A 27,911-nucleotide genomic window follows, 5' to 3' on the forward strand; every position below is an offset into this window, starting at 1 on the left:
GGGGCTCGATCCCAGGACCCTGAGATCATGACCTGAGCCAAAGGCAGCGGCTTAACCCACTGAGCCACCCAGGCGCCCCGAGAAAACGAGACTTTTAAAAACATTTTTGTCCATAAGTTTCATGTGATAACAGCTTGCTTTCTCTTTTTTTTGGTTCTCTGGAATCATAGCAAACAGTTTCACATTTCCTTTACCATCCATAGTGTTGCTCTAGAATGGAGAGCTAGACGATTCTGTCGGAGATCTAGATGAGGAGATTGGAATCGGAATCTCAGCTCTGCCATACTGAGTGACTTTCAGCAAGTTGGTGAACATCTTTGGGTTTTAGTTCAGTCTTCTGTAAGATAAAGGGCTGAACTAAATTCCATTTTGGATTCAAAGGTTCTACACTTCAACCCTGGGGCCTTTGCATTTGCTATTTCTGAGTCTGGACCACTCCCCATTTCCCCCCTCTTATTCCCCACCTCCCTTGCCATCTCTAGTTTATTCCTCAGTCTCAGCTTAAATGTAATTTCTTCAGAAAGCCTTCCCTGGTTCTCCCTCCCTCCAATCTAAACTAATCTCCCTCTGTTACTATCTCTTATTATGGCTTTACTTCCTCAATTTGTAATTTTACATATATGCATCTATATTTATGGGGGTGGGTGAGTGTGTGTTTAGTATCTCTGTCTCCTCAGTAGATTACAAGCTCTCTGGGGGGACGCCTTATTTCATTTCATTTGTCATTTTATATTCAGAAGCTTCCACAGTGCATGGCACAATGTAGACATTTAGTGAATGAATGAATGAACAAAAGATTCTGCAAAATCTGGTAAAAACTGATTTCCAAAGTCTTTGCTTTCTGATCCCTCTTATACTTTAGACTTTTCAGTCTGTATGTCATAAATACTTGTATTTATGATCTTTTGGGAAGGAATAAGTAGTAATAATAATTACTAATATATTTAATATATTGGGTAACCAATTTTAAAAACACATTTTGCTTTATTTTGCCAGAATAATATCTTTACAAGGGGGTACATATTATTTTCCTATGTTTCCACCATGAGAAAAGTAGATCAGAATGAGGCATACTTAAAAAAAAATTTTTTCTAATATCATCCAGGAATAGGATTTCCTCTTAAAATAAGCAAGAAAGGTCAAGTCTTATAATCTGTTACTTTAATGTATTTGCTGTAATATTTTTTTCCCCCAGATGATGCAAAATTGAGGGGTCTTGCTGCCCCTAGTAACCTTTCTATGAATCAGACTCTCGAAGGTCATAGTGGTGAGTCATGTAATTTTTAAAATCATTTGAATAGTCTTTAGGCTAGAAACCATCTACTTACTGCAGAAGTGTTATCATTTTTAATAATGGTGATATTTAAAGTAATCATTTCTGCTGAGCCATAATTAATTAATTGAGCCTAGAGTCCTTCAACAACTTTTACACGATTAAACAATATCTTCAGTAAATCTAAAACAAAGTCAGGCTTACTTTATATATTAAAAAATACTGTTATTTGTCTACGGATAGGATATAATCCTGTTTTAGAATCTGACCCATGGTTCTGCATCAAAGTAGACTAAAGAGATATGACAACTGAATGCACTCTATGATCCTAGATTGGATCTTGGAATGAGAAAAAGAAATACCTATAAAGGACATTATTTGGGCAATTGATAAAATTTGAGTGTGGACTATGGTTAGATAATAATATATCAGTGTTAAATTCACTAACTTATAATATGGTTATGAAAGAGAATGTCTTCTTAGGAAATAAATGATAAAGTATTTAGGGATTAAAAAAAAAAAACTCCTCAGTTGTTCATATAACCAAGAAGTTTAAGATATGCTCAAAAGTGTGTTACTGAGGGATGGGGGGATGGGGGTAACAGGGTGATGGGTACTAAGGAGGGCACGTGTTGTGATGAGCACTGGGTGTTTTATGCAACTAACGAAATCATTGAACACTACTTCAAAAACTAGTGATGTACTATACAATGGCTAACTGAACATAAAAAAAAGAGTGTATTACTAATAGAATGGAAAACAAGAGGGGGGAAAAGAGAAATTAGGGCATATACCAACTACAAACAACCCCTTATCCCCCTAAAAAAAAAAATTCAAGTACTTAGTATGATGTCCTTTGGGTATTAATATCCTTGGGAGCCAGTCCAGCTTGGTAAATCTTAATTAAATTTGTTTCTGTCAAAAAAAAAAAATTTGTTTCTGTCATCAGATAAATGGCAGCTCTTGCATCTGACTGTAATAGGTGCCTTTGCTGGCCTGAAATAGGAACAGACATGAAAATTAGTATCACATGTTTTGGGAAATGAGTGACAATAGTGACTACATCCTATGAATATTTTTGAGTGATTGATTAAAGAGTAGCTAGTTGCGTAGGAACCGCGTTGATTTGAACGTGCTGTTGGTGTTTATTATAAAAATACAAATTTGAAATTGTAGCCTTTTTTAAGTTTCTAAATTGTTTTATAAATTTTTTTAGGTTCTGTTCAAGTCGTAACATGGAATGAACAGTATCAGAAGTTGACAACCAGTGATCAAAATGGGCTTATCATTGTTTGGATGTTATATAAAGGTATGCTAGGAGAACTTATGGAACCTTTCACAGATCGGAGTCTGGGTTACAGTGTTTGCATGGGGGAACAACATATTTGAAACAGGCTCCTTTTAACCAGCAGCAGGAATTCATCCTGACCGCACAGGGGAATATTTCTGGATTTATTGCTGCCTACTTTTCCTTTTAACTTTATTTCTTGTTTGAACTGTGACCTTGTGTGAGGAAAGTGCACTAGGTGACTGCTGATTATCTCCAAAATGAACTTAGGCCCTTAGTAGGATAGTTTCTACTTGAGATAGCTCCCCTCCCCCAGGTTTCCAATAAGAATTATTCTCTGTGTGATCAGTGACTAGAGTTAGTCCAGTGGGTAAAAACATTTATTAAGAAGTCAGGGGCAATAATTCATTCTCTTTATTGAGTCATTTAGCTTCCTTTTTTTTCATGGATACAGATTTTATCTTAACTCTGATGGCTGGCTCATGATTTGTACCTTTTCCCTACGAGAGAGCAAGAGAAGGATTAATTTAGGTGCATCACTATTACCAGAAAATAATGTGTAATACATGATCTCCGAGGCCTATAGCTATCATCTTTAAATGAGAAGTCTACCTTAGTTTTTGTGTGTTGTTTTGAAAATATTCAGGGTATGCCATTTAAAAATTCTTAATTAAAAAATATACTGGGCTGCCTGGGTGGCTCAGTGGATTAAGCCTCTGCCTTCGGCTCAGGTCATGATCTCAGGGTCCTGGGATCGAGCCCCTCATCGGGCTCCCTGCTCAGCAGGGAGCCTGTTTCCCCCTCTCTGCCTACTTGTGATCTCTCTCTCTCCCTCTCTCAAATAAATAAATAAAATCTCTAAAAAATATATACTGTACATGAATTTATTTATGTTTTTCAAAGTTTATGTATATATGTGTATGTCTGGGCAGGGAGTAGAATATGAGAGTACAGGAGATTAGGGTAAACTTTTTCCAAAGTGGGTGTTTTCTGGGCCTCAATCCTGACTCTGATAATGCCCTCCTCGGCTATTTATTTCAAATTTATTTCAAATTATGTGATAATTTGGTTAGCTATAGGGCCAGAATCCCTGATACCAAAATGTGGTAAAAAAATAAAAGCAAAACAAAATAAGCTTATGATTTGCCTCACATTCAGTTACATTTTGAGACCTGTCACTCCAGCTCTGTGTGCAAGAATGTTTTTTATCATTCTGCATTATTGGTGTGAAATCACTAAAGTGATTTGAACTATTGAAAAATTTTTTTCAAACAGGCTTAGAGTTTTACCTAATGTACTTGTATTTAATATGCTTATAGTTAGTCATTAGAGAGCTTATGCATGCATATAAAATTCTTGTTATTTTGTTTTTTCCTTGGTTATCATCTGAAGTTTTAGGCTTTGATAAAAATCAGTTACTTTGACCTGTCAAAAGTGAATAAAGTTTTATTTTTTAATGAATAGAAAGGAAGGAAGAAAGAGAGAAAATGTGGGCGTTTATTGTGTTTTCTGTGATAATCTTTGAAGCAGTTGTTGGTCAAGGCCTCAGCTAATTTTTTATTTTTTATTTATTTATTTATTTATTTTTGGATTTGAAGGTTTTATAGTTTAACATTTCAGATTGTAGAAAATTTTGCAGTTATTTATCCCACAGTGCGTTTTATGGAATGTTTTCAACTACATGAAAGTTTTGACTTGTAATTTTTTAAAAAATTTGTGCAAAAAGGCTCTTGGTATGAAGAGATGATCAATAATAGAAATAAATCAGTGGTTCGAAGTATGAGCTGGAACGCCGACGGACAGAAGATTTGCATTGTGTACGAAGACGGGGCTGTGATCGTCGGTTCAGTGGATGGTAATGCTTTGTTGTACATAGAACTAAGATCAAGATTTGGTTGGCATTTTTATCCTTAGAGGTTTAATTAATTATATGTTAGCTTTCTGACAAAAATAAACATAAAAAGAGAACACAGTTGTTACACAATTTGATGATGTTCAAGAAACACTTATTTTTTTTTTTAAGATTAATTTTTTTAAGTAAACCCTCCACCCAGCGTGGGGCTTGACCTTACAACCCTGTGATCAGGAGTCTCAGGCTCTACCAACAGAGCCACCTACGTGCCCCTAAGAAACATATATTTTTATGTATACTCAAGTAAAAAATCTATTTTTAAAAAATGTCCTAGAGTGGCATTGAAAAAAGAGTGAATTAATTTTTCAGGATTATTTTAAATATGTCTGCCTAGTTATACTTCATTTTTATACTTGTTAGGCTATTATAAATACGTAGATCTTAGTTTCAAAAAGTATGTAGGGATGTAACAGTCTCTGGTTATTTTTTAAAAATTGAACCATTGAATATTATTGATATATAACATTAGTCTTAGATGTACAGCATAATGGTATGATATTTTTATATGTCGTAAAGTGATCATCTGGTCATTTTTAAAGAGACCTGAGCATGTTATTGTTACTTGTGTTTTATAGCTTTAAAACCTGTGTTTTTCAAATTTTAGTTATTTAGATAACTAAATTTAGATAACTGGGGCTTCTGAGAGTCTGTACCTTTACTTTAATGTGGAACTCTCTAGAGAATTTATTTGAAAATGATTTTCATTTTTCCATTTGTTTTTTTCTAGTGTAACTTCATTTATTCCACAAATGCTTCTGAGAGCTTACAAAGTCACAGCTATAGTTCTAGGCACTAGGTATGACAAAAAATATTTCAGATCTAGAGCAGGAGAAATGGATATGTAACCAGGCATTACAGTGCCTGGTGGTAAGTGCTGAGACTGGGAAAATATAGCAACATACAGTAGAAGTATCTAACCCAGGCTTGGAGGGATCAGGGAAGGCATCCTAGAAGGTGATGTGTGCTGAGGCATTAGGCACCAGGAAGGTTGGTTTGTAGAGTGTCCTAGGCCTAAGAAGTAGCATTTAAGAAGGCCCTCAGGGGTTGAACTTAGCCATGTTTAGGGTATTGAAAAAATTTTGAGAGTCAGTATAGTATATTACTAAAAGGAGAAGAGTTGCGTGTGATGAAATTAGAGACATTAGCAGAAGCCAGATTATGCAGATCATAAGCTATGTGAGGAGTTGGGATTTAAATTTAAGGGTACTGGGGAGCCAAAGAAAGGTTTTAAGATTGGGAGCAGGGTGATCGCCTTTGTTCTTTGGAAGCATCTCTGTGACTGCAACATGAAGACTGGAGGGAGGAAAGAAAGATAGGGGGCAGGTGTATCAGAAAATACTATGGTGATTCAGGTGAGAGGTGGTGGTAGATGGTGGCTGAACCAGGGTAGTGACAAACAGGCTGGAAATAAGTAGACATATGCAGGAGATACTTAGGAGGTAGAATAGGTAGGGCATCATTATTGATCATTTTGGGGATGAGGGTATGGAAGTGTCTAGAATAACAGCCAGATTTTTAGCTTTGACAACTGGACAAATGCCGATGCCATTAAAATAAGGGATGTGGGAGGGGTGCCTGGGTGGCTCAGTTGGTTAGGTGTCTGCCTTCTCAGGTCATGATCCCAGGGTCCTGGGATGGAGCCCCATATCAGGCTCCCTCCTCAGCGGGGAGCTTTCTTCTCCTTCTCCCACTCCTCCTGCTTATGCTCACCTCTTCTCTCTCTCTCTCTCTCTGTGTCAAATAAATAAAATCCTAAACAACAACAAAAAAAAATAATAAGGGATGTGGGAGAAAGACTGGTTGTGAGGGAACATTTCATTTTCAGACATGTTGATTTTGTCATGCTGTAGGACAACCAAGTAAAATATGTCACACCATAGTTATGTGTGTGCATCTGGGCTAGAGTCATACTTTTGGGAATCACCAGCATATAGATGGTAATTTAAACCATTGGAATAGATGAAAAACCTAGGAGCTACCTGTGGAATAAGAACCTGCAACATAAGTGTTGGAGATAAAGGAGTAAACGAATGCACAGAAACCAAGTAAGAGGGAAGGGGTGGTTAAAGAAAAGCCTGCAGTGGACCTAGCAACAGGCCATTAGGGACCTCCTGAAGGTCATCTCAGTGGACGTATGGGGTGGAAGCCGGGTTGGGTTGGGCTCAGGGTTGAGTGGGAGGTGAGGAAGTGGTGACTGCAGGTGTGAACTCTTTCAAGAAGTTATAGGGTAGTGGCTAGAAGGGAACTTGGGGTTGAGGGAGATGTTCCTTGTTTTGTTGTTTGTTTTTATTTGAGGTGGTAGTTTTGAAGAAGGATAGATCTGAGTATATTTAAATACTCGTACGAAAGGGCCTGGAGAGAAGAGTAAGAGAAAATGTGAATAATCAGTGGAGATAGATCTTTGCAAAGCTAGGAAGGGCTTAGACCAGTAAGTAGGTGGAGGGATTCACCCTAGATGGGTGTCTGGTTAGAGATACACCCCTTACTTTGTTTTTAGGGGGCAAAGCAGAAAGGGTTATTATGGATTCAGTTTTGTCCTGAATGTTTGAAGGTGGAAATGAGGGATTTCTTTTTTGAAAGCTTTTATTTTCTGTCCAGGGTTGAAGATGAATTCATCTGCTAATTGGGAGTAAGGTCCTAGATTAGAGTTTTGAAGAGAAGGGGGAAAGTTGGAAACAGCTGCTATTTCAAATATTTAGTAGGGTGTTTGGCACATGATAGGTGCTCAGTAAATATTTATTGACTGCATAAGTTGAGCAAATACATTGTGCTATGAAGAATGTGAGTTCTCTTCAGGGAAACATATTTTGGGGGCAGTTATTGAAGAATCATGACCTTGAACTTATGTTTTATGTTTTATTTTAGGGAATCGCATTTGGGGAAAAGACTTGAAGGGTATACAGTTATGCCATGTAGCATGGTCTGCAGATAGTAAAATCCTACTTTTTGGAATGGCAAATGGAGAAATACACATTTATGATAATCAGGGGAATTTTATAGTAAGTGCATATATTTTCATATATTCATTAGTTTTGGTTACACCATTTTATGTGATTATTTTATGTATCATTCATATATGTATATGCATTCATTATGATGGTTTGTGTCATCAAGAAGGTCTTCAATTCAGTTTTTTTTCCAATCATTTAGATTTCTTAATTAAAAGAGACTAGGTCACTTCAAGGTAAATTAATGCTTTTAGTTCAGAATTCTTGGTAACTGGGAAGGACAAGATTTCAGTGTATTGAAGCTGAGGGGTAATGAGTTGAATGTGGTACAGTTTAATCTTTGTGTCTTCTAATAGCAGAAGCCTAAGTTTACGTGAGATACCAATGATATATATGTATTTTTTTCCAATGATATTTTTGTAGCAAACTACTCAAAGCTGTTTGTAAAAAGAATGGAAGACTTCAACAGTAAGGGACAAAAAATCAGGTCCTGGGAAGCAGGCAAAATAGAAGAGACTCACCTAGCATGATCTCAAGAAAAACTCTTGGGCTTGTGGGATTTAGCTGTGTTTGATCTCTGATCTTACTTATGGGGCACTTTTGTTTGTCGTGAGGCTGAGAACATTACAGAAATCTATTTATTGGTGGAAGTGATAATAGCCAACTTTTCCATGACGCTTGGCTCTTTTTGAGGTACTTTCATATACCGCTTGTCATTTAGTCTCATAAATTTTCTGTGAATTTTTTTTAATCCTCATTTTGCAAGAGGGAAAAACTGAAACTCAGTTGAAGTGGTTTGTCCCAGGGTTGATAAATCAGTAAGCCGCAGGGCTGGCGTTTGAAATCAGATTTTTAAATCCCACTTTCAGTGTTCTTTCTACAATACCCTAAGGTGACGGGTTTTAAAAGATGAACTATTAACCCGATTCTGTTTAGATGAAAATGAAACTGAATTGCTTGGTGAACGTCACTGGAGCGATCAGTATTGCCGGGATTCATTGGTACCACGGCACGGAAGGCTACGTGGAACCAGACTGCCCCTGCCTGGCGATTTGTTTTGACAATGGGCGGTGCCAAATCATGAGGCACGAGAATGACCAAAGTATGTAATTCTTCTTTCTTTCTTTCTTTTTTAATGTGGAGAACTTAAAAAGCATTTTAAAATTGTTCTGAAGATTATACAGTTCTGTAGGCTAAGTGTTTTACCACAATTACCTCATTTTTTTTTCTTTCTGAGTAGATCCTGTTTTAATTGACACCGGCATGTATGTGGTGAGTATCCAGTGGAACCACATGGGCAGCGTGTTGGCTGTGGCGGGCTCCCAGAAGGTTGTCACTCAGGATAAAGACGTGAACACCGTGCAGTTTTACACTCCATTTGGTGAGGTAGACGTCTTTTTCCTTTCCTGTGTAGTGAGTAAGGCAGGGGAAAAAAGAATGGAGGTTGTGGTGTAAACGTGCCATATTTTTGGAAAGGGTCTTTTTGAGTAAAAACGATAGAGTATCCTGCGTCTTGTCTTTGAATAATATCCTCACTTGCAAGTCTTGATAGTTGTATGTTATCAAATATACTCTGTACATTTAGAAAATGAGCTGTTTCACCTAAGAAATCACTGTGCAGTAGTTATTTAGAATATTTTCTCTGTGATCTGAATGTGCATCTTTTTTCCTAGCTGGTTTTTCAGTTGTTTTTAATATAATTTCATTGTTTTGGGTTAATAGTTTGGATTTTTAATGTGATTTCTGATAGATGTTAAACATACCTATCTGTCTCTTTCTCCTTCAGACTTTTTTTTTTTTTTAAGATTTTATTTATTTATTTGAGAGAGAGCGTGCAAGTTGGTGGAGTGGCAGAGGGAGAGGGAGAGAATTCCAAGCAGACTCCCTTGAGTGCAGAGCCTGAAGCAGGGCTTAATCCTAGGACCCTTGAGATTATGACCTGAGCCGAAATTAACCAATTAGACACTTAACCAGCTGAACCACCCAGGCGCCCCTCCCTCCTTCAGACTTCCAGCAGTTTTAATTTGTTGATAAATAGCCAACTATTTTAAGAAAATTTATTTTAATAACTAATCTTAAGTGATGCTACATTAAAATAAAAGTATTATTTTCATAAATGCATGTGTTATCCTTCTCAGTAGTAGTATTACCTTTTTTTTTTTTTTAGATTTTATTTATTTATTTATTTATTTGAGAGAGAATGTACATGGCAGAAAAGGTGGGGCAAAAGCAGAGGGAGGGACAGGCTGCCTCTGTGCTGACTCCAGAGCCCAAAGCAAGGTTCTCTCTCAGGATGCTGATACCATGACCTGAGCCAAAACCAGTTGCTTTACCTACTGAGCCACCCAGGGACACCTAATGAATTTAATTTTTAAGGAGAATTTTATTGAAGAACTACTAGAAAATATCAAATAGGAGAATTAATATATTGTGAATTTTAAAGAATTTGGAAAGTGAGAACTTACTACTAAGCTTAAGTAACTTTTTACCTGTTTTATTTTCTGTTTCTTGACTCTAGTCCCTATTGGTTTTTATAAATTCACCACAGACTTCATTAATACGTGTTATTGCTACACAAAACCCTTCCCTGGTTGTTTTAATATTTTAAAATACATTTTAGTAATTTCTGTGAGAGTAAGAAATGGTATCAGCTCATTTTTTGAATCAATATCTCAAAATATCTAGTAGAATGTGATGTAGAGAATAGATTGTATATTGCCAACTAATTATATTTCTGGTAGCTGTTAAAACCCAAGAGAAAACAGGAGTATAGTTCTCAAGGTTCCTAACTATTAAAAATTTGAATTCATTCTTAATTCATGCTCTTTGTTATTTTTGTCAGCCATTAGCTTATTTATCATTATATTATTTTGTCTGCTTATTTTTGTTAGTTCAACCTTTTCTAAAATAGAAAAACATGGATTCTAAGGCCTATTTGTTTTATCTTGCAAAACAGTGTGTTATGTGTCAAATTGAAAACTGTTGGTTGGTTTGGCATGATTGTAGTGAAAAGTATCTAGCGTAATTCCGTAGGGTGAATTAGTCACTTAGTATTTTTTTTTTTTTTTTTTTTTTGAATGAGTGAATATATAGGGGACTTATTTTGGATCTATGTTATTAACATAGGGGAAGTAACTTGGAAGGAAGTTATTATCTAAAGATTTAAACTTAAGGAAACGTCAGGGAAGAATTTGCTTTTGATTCTGAAAGCCTGAGTCTTTTGGTTTTTATACTGTGGTCTTAGCCAGGGAAGGGGGTGACATAGCATGTGATTTGTTGTCAGGCTGGCCTGGCTTTGGTTGTGAATTCCATTTCCACAGTGTTGTCTCACTTGGAGAACTTATTTCACCTCTGAGACTCAGTTTACTTATGTTCTGAAATACAGGTTAACCTCATGGCACTGTTGTAATAATTGCAGGAGGTCACAATGAGAAAATGCCTACCCCAGTGCTTAGTGAGTACTTACTGCAAGTTGGTTTTCTCTCCTTGTGCTGCCATCACCTGGCTGGCCTTATTCTCCTCCCAGTGAGGCTCATCACTACCACGAGTGCTGCTGGGAGAACCTGCTCGCTCCTTTTGGTTTCATGCAGGCAGCAGGACAGATAAGAGTGGACCCTCCTAGATTAAAACATTTTTACCCCCATCGGTTTCCCTGGCAAAATGGAGTTTAATACATTAAACCCTACTTCAGAGCATATCTGCTTAAGAACAAGGGATACCAGTATGATTTATTAAAATTCTTGGGTCTGTCAAAAAGCATAGATTTACAATATTTTCTTTTCATGGCCACATTAAAATGTCTTTGTATTAATTTATTCACTTGTTAATTTAGCCATAAAAATGGGCTATTATGTTAAATTAAAAACTGTGAGTTGGTTTGATATCATAATTAAAAGTATCTAGCATGTCTTTACATATGAAGATATTAATTTGAATGCATGATACATTTATTTACTTAATAGATATTTTTGAGTACCTGTTTACCAAGCAGTCCATTAAGGGATAGGGACATAAATGTGAATATGAGTTATGAATATAAGTTAGTGCTCTCTGGTAGCTCACTTTCTGAATTTTCTGGACCTGTAGAAGGAAGGAGAAGGCAGGAAACAATATTAAAGTTGCATTTTGGAGGATGGAGACCATGTTCCAGGAGGACAAGGGAGAGTAAGGCCGGGAAGGCGTGGGGAGAGGAAAGGAAGATTTCAGACAGAAGGGATATTATCCAGGTCAAAGGTTTGGAGGGACAGTAGCTCTGTCATGAGGGAGAACACAGGAATCATGGCTAAATAGTGAAGTACTGAGCCAAAGAGTATAGTTTTGAGCCAGATGGGAAGAGGCATTGTATACTCTGCTAAAGAATGTGATGGTGGGAAGCTGTTGATTTTTAAAAATTATTAAACATTTGTTTTAAAGCAGGATAAGATATGATTGGATATTTGTGTTCCAGAAAGGTAATTTTGACAATAGAATGAATATTGAATTTGGGGTGGTAGAGGCTGGGAATGAGAAAAGATATAAAAGGTAAAGATTGCAGTTAGACCATTACCATAGTTCATTCAGGAAAGGAGGAAGATGGGAGCGAAAGCAATAGGAATTGGTGACTGATTGGCTGTGGAGCATGAAAGAGAAAGAGGCCAGACTTAAAGACTGCATTTACTGCCACAGGGGCGCCTGGGTGTCTGTCTGCCTTAAGTTCAGGTCATGATCCCAGGGTCCTGGGGTTGAGCCCCTATTGGGGTCCTGCTCAGTGGCAGCCTGCTTCTCCCTTTCCCCCTCCCCCTGCTTGAATTCCCTCTTTTGCTGTCTCTCTCTCTCTCTGTGTCAAATAAATAAAATCTTAAAAAAAAAAAGTGCATTTACTACCACAATAATTCATTCATTCTGAGAGGCACAATTTTTTAAAAAAGATTTTCTTTTTAAGTAATCTCTGCACCCAACATGGGGCTCGAACCCACAACCACCCACTGAACCAGCCAGGTGCCCCCAAGAAGCAGAATTTTTTAAAACTCCAGAATCAGAATGTGTCTTATAATCAAAGTTATCCTATTTTAATTAGCAATGTGTTTTATTCTTTCCTGAGTTGTACATAAATATGCATATTTAGGTTCTGGCATCTTAGACTTGATGAAATTTAATACTGAATTCTTTCACTTTTGTTTGTAAATTTCTCCTATCATAAGTACGCTTTTCATTATAAAAATTCAAGGAAAATGATTTTAAAGTGAGTAGTGACCTTTCCCAAAATAATTTTTATAACACCTTTAATTCCTATGAAATAATTGGTGGTAATTTATATTTTATTTAATTGTGATACTTTAGATTAAACATAATTATTTTTTCAGCATTTAGGCACTTTGAAAGTTCCTGGAAAGCAGATGTCTGCACTGTCTTGGGAAGGAGGAGGACTGAAAATTGCACTAGCTGTTGATTCGTTTATATATTTTGCAAACATTCGACCTGATTATAAGGTGAGTATTGTGAGCAGTTGTTAAAAAAAGAGCTGTTTTTAGTAAAGAATTCTGTTACAGCTCTAAGTATAATGTATGTTTCTTGCATGTGTTTGCAGCCACTTTATTTTAGACACCAGATGAAAGGAGATGTTTTTAGTGTAAAGACTTTAGAACCTGAAAACTCTCCTAGAATACTATACATAATTAATAAAATACTCCTGACCGTCAGGGTCTCAGCAGGAAACAGATGGCACACTCAAAGGAATAATTGAAGAGAGATTGATGGAGGGTTTATTACAGATGTCCGGGCATGGCTAATGGGTCCAGTAAGTGATGACAATGCAGGTGCGCAGGGGTAGCAACAGGGGGCAAGATAAGAATGTATTGTTCCTGGAACCCACTAGAGCTGTGGCTATGCAAGAGGAATTATCCTGCGGGAGCACAGCCTCTGCCGACTGGCTGGGTAGAAACACTTTTGGGGAGGAAATACTTCAGCCCATCTCTCTACCTGCTGGTGCCTTCTGTTGGCTGGACCCACCTGGAAACCGGAAGGCAACGTAGCCTGCGAGTTGCAGTTCATAGAAATCAGTCTCCAGGGAACAGCAGGATAAAGAAGATCAGAGAGAGGGAATGGATCAGAAGGGGGAAAATGAGAATAAATAGCATAATTCTAATCAATATTTTAAAAAAATATTTTGCTTATTTGTTTATTTCTGAGACAGAGAGAAACAGGAAGGTGGGCGAGGGAGAAGCAGGCTCCCCACTGAGCAGGGAGCCCGATGCAGGGCTTGATCCCAGGACCCTGGGATCCCGACCTGAGCCGAAGGCAGATGCTTAACTGACTGAGCCACCCCAGTGCCCCAATACTAATCAATATCTTATCTTATATTTAACACTTGACCCAAAACAAATTTGGAAGTATGAGGTTAATCAATCTGGTAAACTACTAATAATATTTGTTATGGAAAACCTACTTCATTTTTAAAAGGCAAACCACCCTGGAGAACTGTCTGATTTTAGGACTGGGAAGGAAAAAGTCCAGGATGAACCTGGAGTCTCTGATAGTGCCAGAAAGTAAGGACGTGCTCAAAACAGCAGGATGGGGCATATCGAAGAGACCAAGAGCCAACCTGGAAGAGCTCCCAATGGCCAAAACCGGAACACCCTGAGCAACAAAATAAATGATGTAACTTTGGATTGTAACCAAATTATAAAACCAAATTATAAAATAAATGTCCAAGAGCAAGAGCTGATCTAAAATAAATTATTTAAATAAATAAACAGAGGAGAAGAAACAAATCTTACAGAAGTATTCGAATTACTTAGATACTACTCCCTCCAGTCCCCTGCTTCCCTAACTTGAACGTGAGTTGCATTTAGTGACTCACTCCCGAAGAGCAGGCTATGGAAAGGGGAAAAAAGAAAGTCACTTAAGAGAGACCTAGCGGACACCACCTTGTCTAGGCGATCAAGGCTAGCATTATCAAGTGATGTCACATGGATCTCATGTACCCCCAATGTGGCAGATGAGAAGAGCTCTTCGCTTCTGTGATGATCTCGCTAAGAACTGAAAATCCCACTCTAAACAGGAGAAAAACATCAGACAAACCCGAACTGAAGGACATTCTGCAGAATACCTGACCAGTACTCCTTAAAACCGTCTAGGTCATTAAAAAGAAGGAAAGACTGAGAAAGCATCACAGCCCAGGGGAGTCTAAGGAGATCTGACACTACATATAATGCATCCCAAATAGGACTCTGGGACAGAAAAAGGACATTAAGAAAAAAACTAATGAAATCCAAATAAAGTGTGAAGTTTAGTTAATAGGACTGGATCAGTGCTGGTTTCTTAGTTGCGACAAATGTACCATAGTAGTGTAAGATGTTAACAATAGGGAGAGGGGTATAGGGAACTCTGTATTATCCTTGTAACTTCAAAAAAAATTTTTTTAGACTGAGAGCATGTGCGAGTAGTGGGGGGGGCACATAAGGAGAGGGAGAGAGAGAATCTTAAGCACGCTCTACACCCAGTGCAGAGCCTGACACGGGGCTCGATCTCATAACCCTGAGATCATGACCTGAGCTGAAATCCAGAGACGGACACTTAACCAACTGAGCCACGTAGGAGCCCCTATCCTTGTAACTTTTGTATAAATCTAAAATTATTTTTAAGTAAAAAGTTTATTTGAAAAAATAATCATGGTATAAAAAATAAGTATGCCTTAGTTTTGAATAGTAAACACAGTCATAATAATATCAGTTCTGAATGCTGATTTATTAAAAATTAGGTATGAATATATTGGGAGAGTTAGCCAAGAGAAAGAAGTTCCATTATCTTCTGTAAGTTCCACCATCAATACGTGTATGATATGGAGATAAATAACAAAACAGTCAAAGTTCAGACTTGTAAATGACTACCCCTGGGAGGAAATTAGTCAGTGGGGTCTGCATTTTATTTTTGTTTTAAATTAACCACATAGAATTATTTGACTTTAAACTATGTGCACATGTTACTCTGGTGAAAACAAATGTAGAAAATGTGGATGGGGAAAAAAAAAGCAAAGCATCTGTTTTTGAATTTTGGCTTGGGGACCCAGAATTTAAACTTTTGATAGGGATCATTCTTCCCTGTTGTCCCCCATGCAGCTGTTAATGACTATTGAAAAATCTGAAATTTTCACCACTGAAGCTTAAATCTTACAAATGAAAATAAGGAAAGTTAAAATAAATTTATTTTTGTAGTACATTCTTTGTTTGATAACTATATTACTTTTAGATCTTTGTTGTTGTTGTTACTTTACTGAGAAAAGGTATTAAGGTGAATGTTCAGTCCTTCTATCTTCTATTCCTGAAGAAGATATTTGGTCAGCATCAAAAAACCACATATTTACAGTATATAATAAGATTTTTCTTTAACAGTGTTAAATGTTCTTTTTCTCTCTCTCTCCCTCTCTTCTTCCCTCCTGTCCTTTGCTCCTTCCTTTCTTCCTAGTGGGGTTATTGCTCAAACACTGTCGTTTATGCTTATACCAGACCTGATCGTCCAGAGTATTGTGTTATCTTTTGGGATACGAAAAATAATGAGAAATATGTTAAATATGTGAAGAGTCTCATTTCGATTACTACTTGTGGAGATTTCTGCATTTTGGCTACAAAAGCTGATGAAAACCATCCTCAGGTGGGTGTTCGTTTCTGTGTTAAAACTAAGATGGGTTGGCCTCTACCTTTTCCAGCATAGCCTCTGTATTGGTAGGTACAGCAGAGTGTTGGGTCTACTGGCCGTGTCTGTCTAGACCTCTGAAAAATTATGTGGCTCCGTTGGTTCTCTGTCCCATTTTTTTTTTTTCCCTCCAGTCAGCGAATCCATTAGCATTTCATATTGACCAGTTCAGTACAGAAGCTTTTTTCTTTTAAGATATATTTCAAGTGCCATAATCCTTTTCCAAGTTAAAATTCCACAAGAAAAAATGAATATCCAGATGTCTAGTATAAATGCTCGAGAAATTATGTAACGATGGCCATTATAACATTTTGGGTAGCTTTGACATTGAGAAATATACTTTTATTTGGAATTATAGTGCTTTCAAAATCAATGTCTCAGAGTGTAAAATAAATAATGTAAATAATGCCTTTTTTAAAAGTATGCTAACAATTCAGATACTTGCAGAAGCATATAAATTTTTTAAAAAGGGTTACCATTGTCTTTGGCTGGGTTATAGATTATTTTATCCCATTAAAAAGTATAGAGTTTTTAGTTTAAGGAGGCCGTTTGAACAGCCACCTTTGGCTCTGTTCTCTCCTGAAACTCACAAAACAACAATAACGGTATTTTTAAAAAAGTCATAAGCCCATAGGGAGCAGAAAGGGAGAGGAAATGGCAACATAGTTTTGGAGGTTGAAGAGTAGGTGGATTAATGGTAATGACCTTAGCAGACCTAAGAAAGCTGAATCCCAAGTCATCAATGGAGAAAGCAAAGAAGTAACTGGTTTTCATCCCAGAATCCTGAAGAGACACAAGACAGGACTTAATAGTACCTGGTAGGAGAAAGAAACAAATGGGAAAACAATTTGGAAGTACTAGAGATTACGCAAGAAGGAAAGAGGAAAAAAAAAGGCATATAAAGAATCCTGTCTGAGGAATCTGACCCGTTCAAGAGAAAAGACCTCTTAAAGTTACTCCTATGGGGAGTCCCCAAGGAAAGATCCCTGCCCCATCACCTTACTGTGAAGACCAGAGTCATGGGGCTCACTCATAAAAAATAGATTCCAAACAGCTTTTCAGTGTCTTTCTCTTAAATTGAAGTAGATAGACAAGGATTATCAGACATTTGAGAAAAGCATCTCATTGAACAGACACAAAGAAATAAACACAAGGAGAAAAGGATTGGGAGGAAGCAAAGACTCTGCAGGGAGAAGAACAATGCGGAAGAATCATTTCAGAGTATCTTCCTAGAGTTAAGAGATGCTACATCCATAAAAAGGAAGGGACGCAAAAAAAAAAAAAAAAAAAAAGGAAGGGACGCTATAGAAAAGGAGGTTTTTGGATATTACAAATATGATAAGAGCAATGAAAAATTTGGCAGAGGAGTTCAAAGATAAAATGGAGGAAAACTCCTGTAAAGTGGAACAAAAAGACAAGGAAATTGAAAACATGAGGGAATAGATACGAAAGTCAGAGGACCGGACCTGGAAGTTCGGTGAGCAGGCAAAGTGGAGGAGAGTGATTCTGAAGAAAATATCCAAGAAAATTTCCCTTGAGTTTCTAGATTGAAAGTTCCTTGCTCAGTGAATGAAAATATTTCCACATCAAGGCACATTGTTGTGAAATTTCAGAACACTGGGGGTAGAAAGATCCTTCATAAGCTTTCAGAAAGGGGCGTCTGGGTGGCTTGGTGGGTTAAAGCCTCTGCCTTCGGCTCGGGTCATGATCTCAGGGTCCTGGGATCGAGCCCCGCATTGGACTCTCTGCTCAGCAGGGAGCTTGCTTCCCCCTCTCTCTCTCTGCCTGCCTCTCTGCCTACTTGTGATCTCTGTCTGTCAAATAAATAAATATCTTTAAAAAAAAAAAAAAAAGCTTTCAGAAAAACAGACTTCCCAGGGTCAGATGTCATCATGGCATTAAACTTGTCAATAGCGATACTTTGGAGAATTGCTTTTGAAATTTTGAGGGAAAATGATTTCCCATCTTGAATTCTGTATGTTCAGCAAACTATAAATTACAATGAAGGTGGGAGGCAGATTGTCCTTCTGGCGTGAAGGTTTTGAACGAGATGATGTCGCCGGTGCTTGTCTCTCTGCTCATCAAGCTTGGTCACTACTCTGCCTGTTTCTTGGAATTGCCTATGGAGCCAAGCTCAAGTTACCTGAAACCTTGGGCAGAAGAGGAAAAGAGGAGAGCGGCTGAGGAGAAAAAGAAACAGGATGAGCAGAAATGGATTGAGAGAGAACTGGCAGTAGCCCAAGATGACAGCATACTAAAGTGAGCCTGCCATTCTGTGGAATGGTGTGGATGAACAAAGCTTTCTGTGTTGTGTGAAAAAATAAAATAAAATAAAATGAAGGTAGGCAAAAGACATTTTTAGATGTACAAGGTCACCAAAAATTTACCTTCCAAGCTTTCTTAGTTACTTTAGGATATGGCCAATCAGAATGAGGACTGGACCAAGAAAGAGGAAGAAGTTGGTAACCTGAGAGCAATGGTGAAGAGTGGTACCGGCTGACAGTGTGTGGCGCGCCTGCGCTATCATCAGGTGACAGCATGTCCCATGGCTCCAGAGGAAACTCAAGATGAAATTAATAGGACACTTAATGTGGTTGAACCCTTAAGAGGGGACTTAAGTTAGCAATCAATACAGAGAACCTAGCAAAGAGAAAAAATAAAGACAATTACCAACTGCAGGGAAAGCGAAATGCACTTGAAAGGAGAATAAATTGTGACACACAACTCAGCAATGAATAACACTTATATAGTCAAAGTGATGTTTTTTAAATGAATTTTTTAATTAAGTGGATTTTTAATTAAATAGAGCCTTTTTATTTGGAGTGTAATGACCATATTAACCCCTGAAATTCTGATCTAACAAAATGGTAGGTGGAAAGCTGGAGGCAAAGGAGTGCGCCCCTGTGTTGGGTGCTGGGAAGGGGGCTGAAAGAGAGTTACATACCTGTCTGTGATAGTGGGAAGTCAGAGAATGTCCCAGATTGAAACTGAACAAAACAAGACCTAGCATCATAAACACATTACTTAGATTTGTGTGGGTAAATATTAAGAGGATGAGTTAAAGGAGCTGAAAGTTGTTACTTCAGGGAGCAGAAAATGGGAAGTTGGGAGGAACTTCTGTTTTTTAGTAAGAAGTCTTATGGAACTACTTCATTCTTTAACCTTGAGCATGTAGATTATATGTGGATTAAAAAATACAAGTTATTTGTGGCACTTTATGGCAGTAAATCAGCTTATTTTAAGTAGTGGAATAATAAATTATATTTCGATATAATTTTTGTCCTTTAGTTTCTTAGTAAGTTTTTTAAACATTCTTCCATTTTTTCATTCAAATTTTAATTTTGTTTATTTTTAAAAGATTTTATTTATTTGTTTTTAGAGAGAGAGAGAAGCCTGTGTGCCTGCATGTGAATAGGGCAGGATGGGGGGTGGTGGGGGGGAGGGGGGAAGGGCAGAGAGAGAAGGAGAGAATCTCAAGTAGACTCTGTTGTCAGCATGGAGCCTGATGCAGGGCTTGATCTCAGGACCCTGAGATCATGACGTGAGCCGAAATCAAGAGTCAGACACTCAACTGACTGAGCCACCCAGGTGCCCCTAAATCTTTAACTTGAATCCCAGTATTATTAACACACAATGTTATATTAGTTTCAGGTGTACAATATAGCAATTCAACAGTTCTACATGACTCACTGCTCATCTTGACAAGTGTACTCTTAATCTCCTTTACCTGTTTCAGCCGTCCCCCCAGCCTGCCTCCATCAGTTTGTTCTCTAGAGTTAAAGTCTGTTTCTTGGTTTGTCTCTCTCTTTTCTTTGCTCATTTGTTTTGTTTCTTAAATTCATATGAGTGAGATCATATGGTCTTTGTCTTTCTCTGACTTATGTTGCTTAGCATTATACTCTGTAGCTCCAAGCATGTTGTTGCAAATGGCAGGATTTCATTTTTTTTTTTTTTAATGGCTGAATAATATTCCATCATATGTATCGATACACAACATTCTCTTTATCCATTCATCTGTTGATGGAGACTTGGGCTGCTTCCATAGTTTAGCTATTGTAAATAAAGCTGCAGTAAACATAAGAGTGCATTTATCTCTTTGAATTCTTGTTTTTATATTTCTCGGTAAATACTCAGTTGTGCAAGTCCCCAATCATGGGCTGATTCTATTTTTAACTTTTGAAGGAACCTCCGTACTGTTTTTGACAGTGGCTCTAATGGTTTGCATTCCCACCAACAGTGCATAAAGATCCATTTAGTTTATATTTATGAAATTAAAGAAGTTTTACTTGAGAAGCTGAAAAATGAAAGAGAGAGACTGTAAATAGTACATAGAGAATTGGTTTATTTGAAATCATTCTTTTCAGGAGAACATCTAAGTAAAATAGTATTCTTAGCACAAGATAATAGAAAAGGTGACTAACAGAAAAATGAAATTATCACTTTAGAATAATATGGTGTAAAGTGCGCATTATACTTGATTATTTTCCCTAATATTAATTACTGGTAATTGTGTTTGTGCTAACGAGTGGGCATTGTAAATCATTTTTCGCCAGATTGGATTATGTTTTTTTCTGAGTTAACTGATTTTTTCTGAATTTTTTATATTGCTTCAAAGGAGGAGAACGAGATGGGAACATTTGGTGCAACGGTAACAAATTAGTTCTTATGTAGGATGAAAATGAGTTTTGAGGTTACAGCTGATCAGGAATTTTAGAAGTATAAATAATGAAAAGTAGCCAGTGTACTTGTGTTTCTTAGGTGGCCTCTTAAAAAACAGTGTTCCATTAGTTGGAACTTGTTTTGAACTGATTTGAGGAATCAGCCTTGTTTTAATTTTAATTCATGTTTCTTTATGTTTAATGCTGTAGATTATGTTCTTTGCACTTAACAGTCTTATCAGTTATTTCCCAGTTGTGATACTTTAAAGAGATAAGCATGATATTTTAAGCATTGTTTCCTTTATCGTTAAGAAGCAGAAATTCTCATACTCTGTTTTTTGTTCACAGTTTGTGCTAGTTCTTTGTAATTCTATTGGCACACCTTTGGATCCCAAATATATCGATATTGGTAAGGAAATGTTAATGTCTATTCCCTCTTTAATCAAATTTTATTTGTAACACTAATTTAAAAACCTAACAATTGTATTATTAATTAAAATGCTATTCTCCAAAATAAGGATGACAGTTCTTCCTGGTTTGCCAAGTCCAGCACCAGTTTATGCCTATTATCGTGGTAAAATTATTAATAATGCTCCACTTCACTGTCAGAAGTATCTTGTTTAATAGAATAAATTATAGATTACTGTATCTAAAAGCCACAGTAATCTCATGACTGCTATACTGCCATCATTTGCTTTCAATGGGAAGTATAATTGTATAAGAATTGGTATGCAGCATAATGATTAGCATGTAATAAACTGAGGATTATAGAAAGAATTTTGCTGTTAAACCACTTTTATTATTAATAAACTGCTTGTAAATACCTCTCTTCCATAAAAACACTTTAGCTGCTTGTAAAAGTGCATTTGCTCTTTCCAGATTTTTCTAATGAAATCAGTCTATTAATAGGGACAGCTTTCAAAAATTCCTGACTTTGTTTTCAGAAGACATCTGTTACTTTAGATTTACAATTCCCTCTAGCCAACAGCTATGAAAGTCACCATTAAAAAATTGCATGTCTTACTCTTAAGTTTTTTCTTAAAAATCATTACCAAATATTTTGTTGCCATTTCACTGCAACTTCCAAAAGTAACGTTTTTTTTAAAGTGTGATAGTTTATTGGATATGGTATTAGAAAAGTTAATAGATTTCAGAAATTGAAAACCCATTGAATTATTTTCTGAATCTGAGAGCTCGTCTTTTTTTTTTAGGTTTCATATTCAATCTTAATCAAATGTTAGTGTCTGTCCTCTGTATTTTGCTAAACTTTTTGGGTGATGCAAGCAAATGTGAGAAATACTGGCTTCAAAAATTTTATGCTCTCTGTTCAGGGTGTTGGTAACTCACTGTTATAAAGTGAAACTTTTCAACTTCATGTCTTATGTTCATTGTTACTTAGCTATATGTTTACATATGTGCACACATGTATATGTTATTGTTCCTTGTTAAGAGTCTTCCCTGAAATTCTTACAGATTCTTGTTACATGAATGTCTTCTGTTAGAAACATAAGTCTTTAAGATGTGAATTCTGTCAGTCTTCAGATTATATGCTTTTTCTTTTGATATCAAAAGTTCTAACATAGAATAATGATGATACGTTTAGCCACAAAGTAATTTTGATCACAGGTAGTCTTTTTTTTTTTTTCCCATAAAGCCAGATGTCAATCCCTCACCTTCATAAAATGGCCAATACTTGAGGGCATGATTATTTATATTTTTGAGTGTCGAAACTTTTTTTTTTTTTTTTTTTGCTGTCTCGCTGGCTGAAATTTTAACAAACAGTTCTTTCATTGGTCTGCAGTAAACCCAGCCAAGGACTCAACATTTTTGTTTCATACATATCCTGTAAAATTCCTTTTTTTCAGTTTGTATGCCAAATTTTCATGAGGACCAGAGGCTAAAACGAAAAAAGTATGCAACTGATGTTGTTCTGGAAAGTGTAATTTTTCTTGTGCTACCTACTCTTCCTCCTGACAATCTCTATAGAAACTTTTTAAAAGAACTTCATACTTTATTATAGAAGCTTAGTCTATGGGACTCTTGTTCTATACATAAACGAGTTAGGTACCCATTTTTGGTGCTCTTCCTTTGCACCCTTAAAATACCTTTGGTGCACTTCTACTGACAGTAGTGCTTTTTACTGGGCACAATGATTATCGATTTTCTTGTTTGTCTTCCCCACAAGATGTTGAGCTTCTTAAGGATCTATGTCTTACTCATTTCTGTATCTCCTCTACCTAACACTATGCTTACCCCATAACAAATGTTTATTGAATGTATGGAAAATATTTATTTTCTATCACGAAAATAGAAAATGATAATTCAGTTATTTAGCAATAAATAAATTCAGTGAGTTTCAGGTCCTGTACCAGGCATCTGGAGTTATAAGAAATTGACTATGAAACTTGCTGTAGGATATTTAAAGAAATAAGGAAATACAGTTACTCCATTGAACACTGGCTTACTGCTTGCTCCCCATTTGTGTGGTCGGTTTTGTGCTGGGTATTGGATAAGTGCATGTTGGTGAGTAAGGACACCAGGGACATCTTTCCTACTTAATTTCATTTGACCTGAATTTTGAAGATGAGTATTTCTTCAGGTGACTTTTTAAGGAGAGAAAACAGCATCTGCAGAGGATTGAAGGCATGGAAAGTGCCTGGAAGGGGCGCCTGGGTGGCTCAGTGGGTTAAAGCCTCTGCCTTCGGCTCAGGTCATGATCTCAGGGTCCTGGGATCGAGCCCCGCATCGGGCTCTCTGCCTGCCTCTCTGCCTACTTGTGACCTCTCTCTGTCAAATAAATAAATAAAATCTTTAAAAGAAAAAAAAAAAAAGGAAAGTGCCTGGAAAGTACCAGGTGCCTGTCCTTTAGCCATTTTGGTGGGACCATGTCAGTGGCTTTCTAGTGATGGTCTCTAACACATGCACTGAGTCCTCCATATAATCTAGAAATAGGCAATTTGATGAAAACATGTCAGTGCAGTTTCAGTTTACCAGCTCTTTAAGGGGCTGAGAAATGAATAAGTAGAAAAGTAGGGGAACATTACAGATGTAGACATTTATTTCAGACCTCAGCATTAAAATATTACAAGCAGGTTTCACTTATATGTGAATTCCTAGATTGTTTTAAGTTATTTTACATCCTTGCTTGCTTAGTAACTACAGCTTCTTAATGTTACAAAGTTTAGTTAATGGAAGCATAATTTTTTTTATTAGTTTCAGAGGTAGAATTTAGTGATTCATCAGTTGCATATAATACCTGGTGTTCATTATATCAAGTGCCCTCCTTAATGCTTTCCTTCTGCCCATCACCCAGTTATCTCCCACCCACCTCCCCTCCAGCAACCCTCAGTTTGTTTCCTGGAGTTCACTCTCTTATGGTTTGCCTTCCTCTCGGTTTTCATCTTATTTAATTTTTCCTTCCCTTCCGCTGTGTTCATTTGTTTTGTTTCTTAAATTCCACATGAGTGAAATCATATGGTGTTTGTTTTTCTCTGACTTATCTTGCTTAGTGTAATACCTTCTAGTTCCATCCATTGTTGTTGCAAATGGCAAGATTTCATTCTTTTTGATGGCTGAGTAATATTCCAGTGTGCACGCGCGCGTGTGTATGTACACACCGCATCTTTTTTATCCATTCATCTGTTGATGGACATCTGGGCTGCTCCTTCAAATCACTATGTTTGCATCCTTTAGATAAATACCTAGTACTGCAATTGCTAGGTCATAAGTTAGCTCTATTTTTAACTTTCTGAGGAACCTCCATACTGTTTTCCAGAGTAGCTGCACCAGTTTGCATTCCCACCAAGAGTGTAAGAGGGTTCTCCTTTCTCCATATCCTTGCCAATATCTGTTGTTTCCTGACTTGTTAATTTTAGCCATTCTGACTGGTGTGAGGTGGTATCTCATTGTGGTTTTGATTTGTATTTCCCTAATGCTGAGCAATGATGAGCATTTTTTCATGTGTCTGTTGGTCATTTGGACGTCTTCTTTGGAGAAATATATCTCTTCATGTCTTCTGCCCATTTCTTGACTGGACTTTTTGTTTTTTTGGGCATTGAGTTTGATAAGTGCTTTATAGATACTAGCACTATACTTTATGGATACTAGCACTTTATCTGATAAGACATTTGTAAATATCTTCTCCCATTCTGTAGGTTGCTTTTAGTTTTGTTGACTGTTTGCTTTGCTGTGCAAAAGCTTTTTATTTTGATGTCCCAATAGTTCCTTTTTGCTTGTTTCTCTTGCCTTTGGAGACATGTCTAGGAAGGAGTTGCTCTGGCTGATGTCAAAGAGGTGCCTGTGCTCTCCTTAGGATTTTGATGGATTCCTGTCTCACATTTAGGTCTTTCATTCATTTTGAGTTTACTTTTGTGTATGGTTTTAAAAGAGTAGTCCAGTTTCATTCTTCTGCATGGGGCTGTCCAATTCTCCCAACACCATTTGTTGAAGAGATTGTCGTTTTCTTAAAATTTTTTTCCCAACATTCTAGATATTTGAAATTTTTTTCCCCAGATGATGAATAGTTGAGGAGGACATGGAGTGCTTTTATCCTGGTTGTGTTCTTTTTCTAAAATGTTCTGTTAAAATTTGAATTCTTTTTCCTGGAGGTTTAGTTCTAGGTAACTAAGAACAAATCCACCTGGATTGGATAGATCTTTTAATGAAGATCTAGCACAATTTTTGTAGATAGGATTATCTACCCATATGAGTTTGCTGAAATTACTACCTGCTGGTTCAAAAGAATGTATGTTTCAGGTACATTTGTATTTGTTTTTTGTATTGATCCGTGGGTTTGTATGTGATTTTATTATAAAAACCTATGTAGGTAATAAAGGTAAAGACAATAATAGTAACCACATCTAATTCTTATTAACCCTTAATGAGAAGCCATATGGCATAGTGGTTAAGGACATGGCTTCTGGAGATAGATTAACAGGGCTTGTGTCCCACCTTCTCCCGCTTCACAGCTGTGTGCTTCAGCAAGTTATGTAATCCCTCCATCTTTCTGTGTCTTCATCTGCTACATGCAGATAATAATGCCTGCCTCATGGAGTAGTTGTGTGAATGAGAATAGATACTATGGAGTATGTTCGTTATATATTAACATAATTATATATTGTATATAGCTAGCAATTATAATTAATATAATATATACTGGTATATATATTTTATATATATAAAATATTTTATATTATATATAAATGTTTATGTATAAATATAAATATATTTATATATTTATATATAAGATATATTATATATAAATATATATAAAATATAAATATTTAAATATATATTTATAGAAAATAAATATAATATAAATATATGTTATATATTTATATATTTTTATATATGAATATATATGAATATGAATATATATATGAATTATATATATATAAAATTCAATAAATACTGGCTTTGAAGTGATTAGTAAGCCTTTATTCTATTCCAGGCACTGTACTGTGCTTTATGTTTAGTATCTCTTTTAATCTTTAAGCAGCTGTATAAAGTTGGTATTATTATCATCTTCAGTTGCAATGAGTAAACTGAGGTTCAGAGAGAATAAGTGATTTATCTAAGGCCACAGAGTTAAGCAAGTACCTATTGCTTGAATCTCAAAGTCTGACTCTTTCATTAAACCACTAACATTTTACTTTTGAATTAATCAGGCTAACGATTAGTTATTGTGATTATTTAGGATATATCAAAAAGGAACCGGACTCCTGGGTGGCTCAGTAGGTTAAGTGCCTGCCTTCAGCTCAGGTCATGGTCCCAGGGTCCTGGGATTGAGCTGCATGTCGGGCTCCCTGCTCAGTGGGAGGCTGCTTCTCCCTCTCCTCCCCACTTGTGCTCTTTCTTGCTATCTCTGTTACTACCTCTCTCAAATAAATAAAAAAATCTTAAAAAAAGAGAAAGGAACATGAATATAATTTAGTTGTAGGTAAACAGTGGATAGAGGAATAATTTTATATACTTAAGAAAAAGTGTATTTTATTAGAAAATAGTTTAAAAGTTTGTGATCTTCCTTCATACCATACTGAGGGCATAATATTTGGCATTAGAGTGTCTGTGGTAGAATTTACTAAACATTTAACAAATGTGTTAGGATTTAGTGGAGAACGGGGGGGGGGGGGGGGGGGGGGGGTGTCAGAGAAAGCTGAGCAAAGCCTGGGCCTGGCATGCAAGTTCATCCCACTCCGCACTCCCCAGGGCTTTGCTACCCTTTTCCAGGACTGCGGTTCAACCCCTTGTCCCCTATAGGAAAGGCTTCTGGCTCCCTCTAGAGTTTAACAATATTATCTATTTTGAATAGAAAAATCTTGACAATTATAATGAAAACAAAATTTTTTTTAGTATGATTCAACTATACTGAATTACTTAGCATGTAAAAATTCTTGAATTTGAAACCCAAAGTTGGTAATCTACTCAATTAACATTTTACCATTAGCTGGTTTCTAATTCTTTGTCCACTTTCTAAGTCTCGTACTGCCTTAAATATCTACTTGGACTGCGGCAAGAGCTCCCTAAATGGTAGCTGCTATTAACACCATTCCTTTATTCTGGCCATGTGAATACTTTGCTTAATATTTAATAAAACATAAGTTTTATACTATTCTAATCATTCATGATTTTAGAAAATAGGTACGAAACTGATCTTTATGAAAGATTTTTTTGTTGTTTTAATATATTTTGTGTGTGTGCGCTTAGTTTTGTGGTGTTTAGTTTGTTTTGTGACCATGGGCAAGTTATTTTACTTATTTATTCCTCCATTTTTAAGTTTTTAAGATAGACTTCATAAGACTGTGTCATCAAAGGGCACACAGTAGGGGGCGCCTGTGTAGCTCAGTGGGTTAGGCCTCTGCTTTCAGCTCAGGTCATGATCTCAGGGTCCTGGGATCCAGCCCTGCATCAGGCTCTTTGCTCAGCAGGGAGCCTCCCCCCTCCCGCCCCCCCACTCCCGGCCTTCCTCTCTGCCTATGTGATCTCTCTCTGTCAAATAAATAAAATCTTTTGAAAAAAAAAAAAAAAAGGTACATAGTAGGAGCTTAATTAAATGTTTTTTAAGAAACAGAACAGAAAGGGGCGCCTGGGTGGCTCTGTTGGTTAAGTGTCTGCCTTCAGCTCAGGTCATGATCCCAGGGTCCTGGGATCAAGCCCTGTTTAG

At 36.7% G+C, this 27,911-nt stretch overlaps 1 protein-coding gene and 1 pseudogene across 5 annotated transcripts in view; both read left to right on the forward strand.

Annotated features, from left to right (window-relative positions):
- LOC111154128 (WD repeat domain 35) overlaps window positions 1-27,911 on the forward strand; it is a 65,111-nt gene that overhangs the window by 1,781 nt on the left and 35,419 nt on the right. For 3 of the 5 annotated variants that reach the window (XM_022513533.1, XM_022513532.1, XM_022513535.1), the window contains exons 3-11: window positions 1,196-1,267; window positions 2,490-2,582; window positions 4,288-4,416; window positions 7,339-7,472; window positions 8,358-8,523; window positions 8,662-8,807; window positions 12,764-12,889; window positions 15,864-16,049; window positions 21,098-21,158. In XM_022513533.1, coding sequence (XP_022369241.1) covers window positions 1,196-1,267; window positions 2,490-2,582; window positions 4,288-4,416; window positions 7,339-7,472; window positions 8,358-8,523; window positions 8,662-8,807; window positions 12,764-12,889; window positions 15,864-16,049; window positions 21,098-21,158 — 1,113 coding nt within the window. Of the gene's footprint in view, window positions 1-1,195; window positions 1,268-2,489; window positions 2,583-4,287; window positions 4,417-7,338; window positions 7,473-8,357; window positions 8,524-8,661; window positions 8,808-12,763; window positions 12,890-15,863; window positions 16,050-20,706; window positions 20,740-21,097; window positions 21,159-27,911 lie in introns of all 5 variants that reach the window. The other 2 variants (XM_022513534.1, XM_022513537.1) reach the window with 2 other exon arrangements.
- Window positions 18,142-18,403, forward strand: LOC111154129 (annotated as a pseudogene).

This window comes from Enhydra lutris, unplaced genomic scaffold, assembly GCF_002288905.1.
Source record: "Enhydra lutris kenyoni isolate GAN:26980312 unplaced genomic scaffold, ASM228890v2 scaffoldscaffold35, whole genome shotgun sequence".
Classification (NCBI taxonomy): Eukaryota; Metazoa; Chordata; class Mammalia; order Carnivora; family Mustelidae; genus Enhydra; species Enhydra lutris.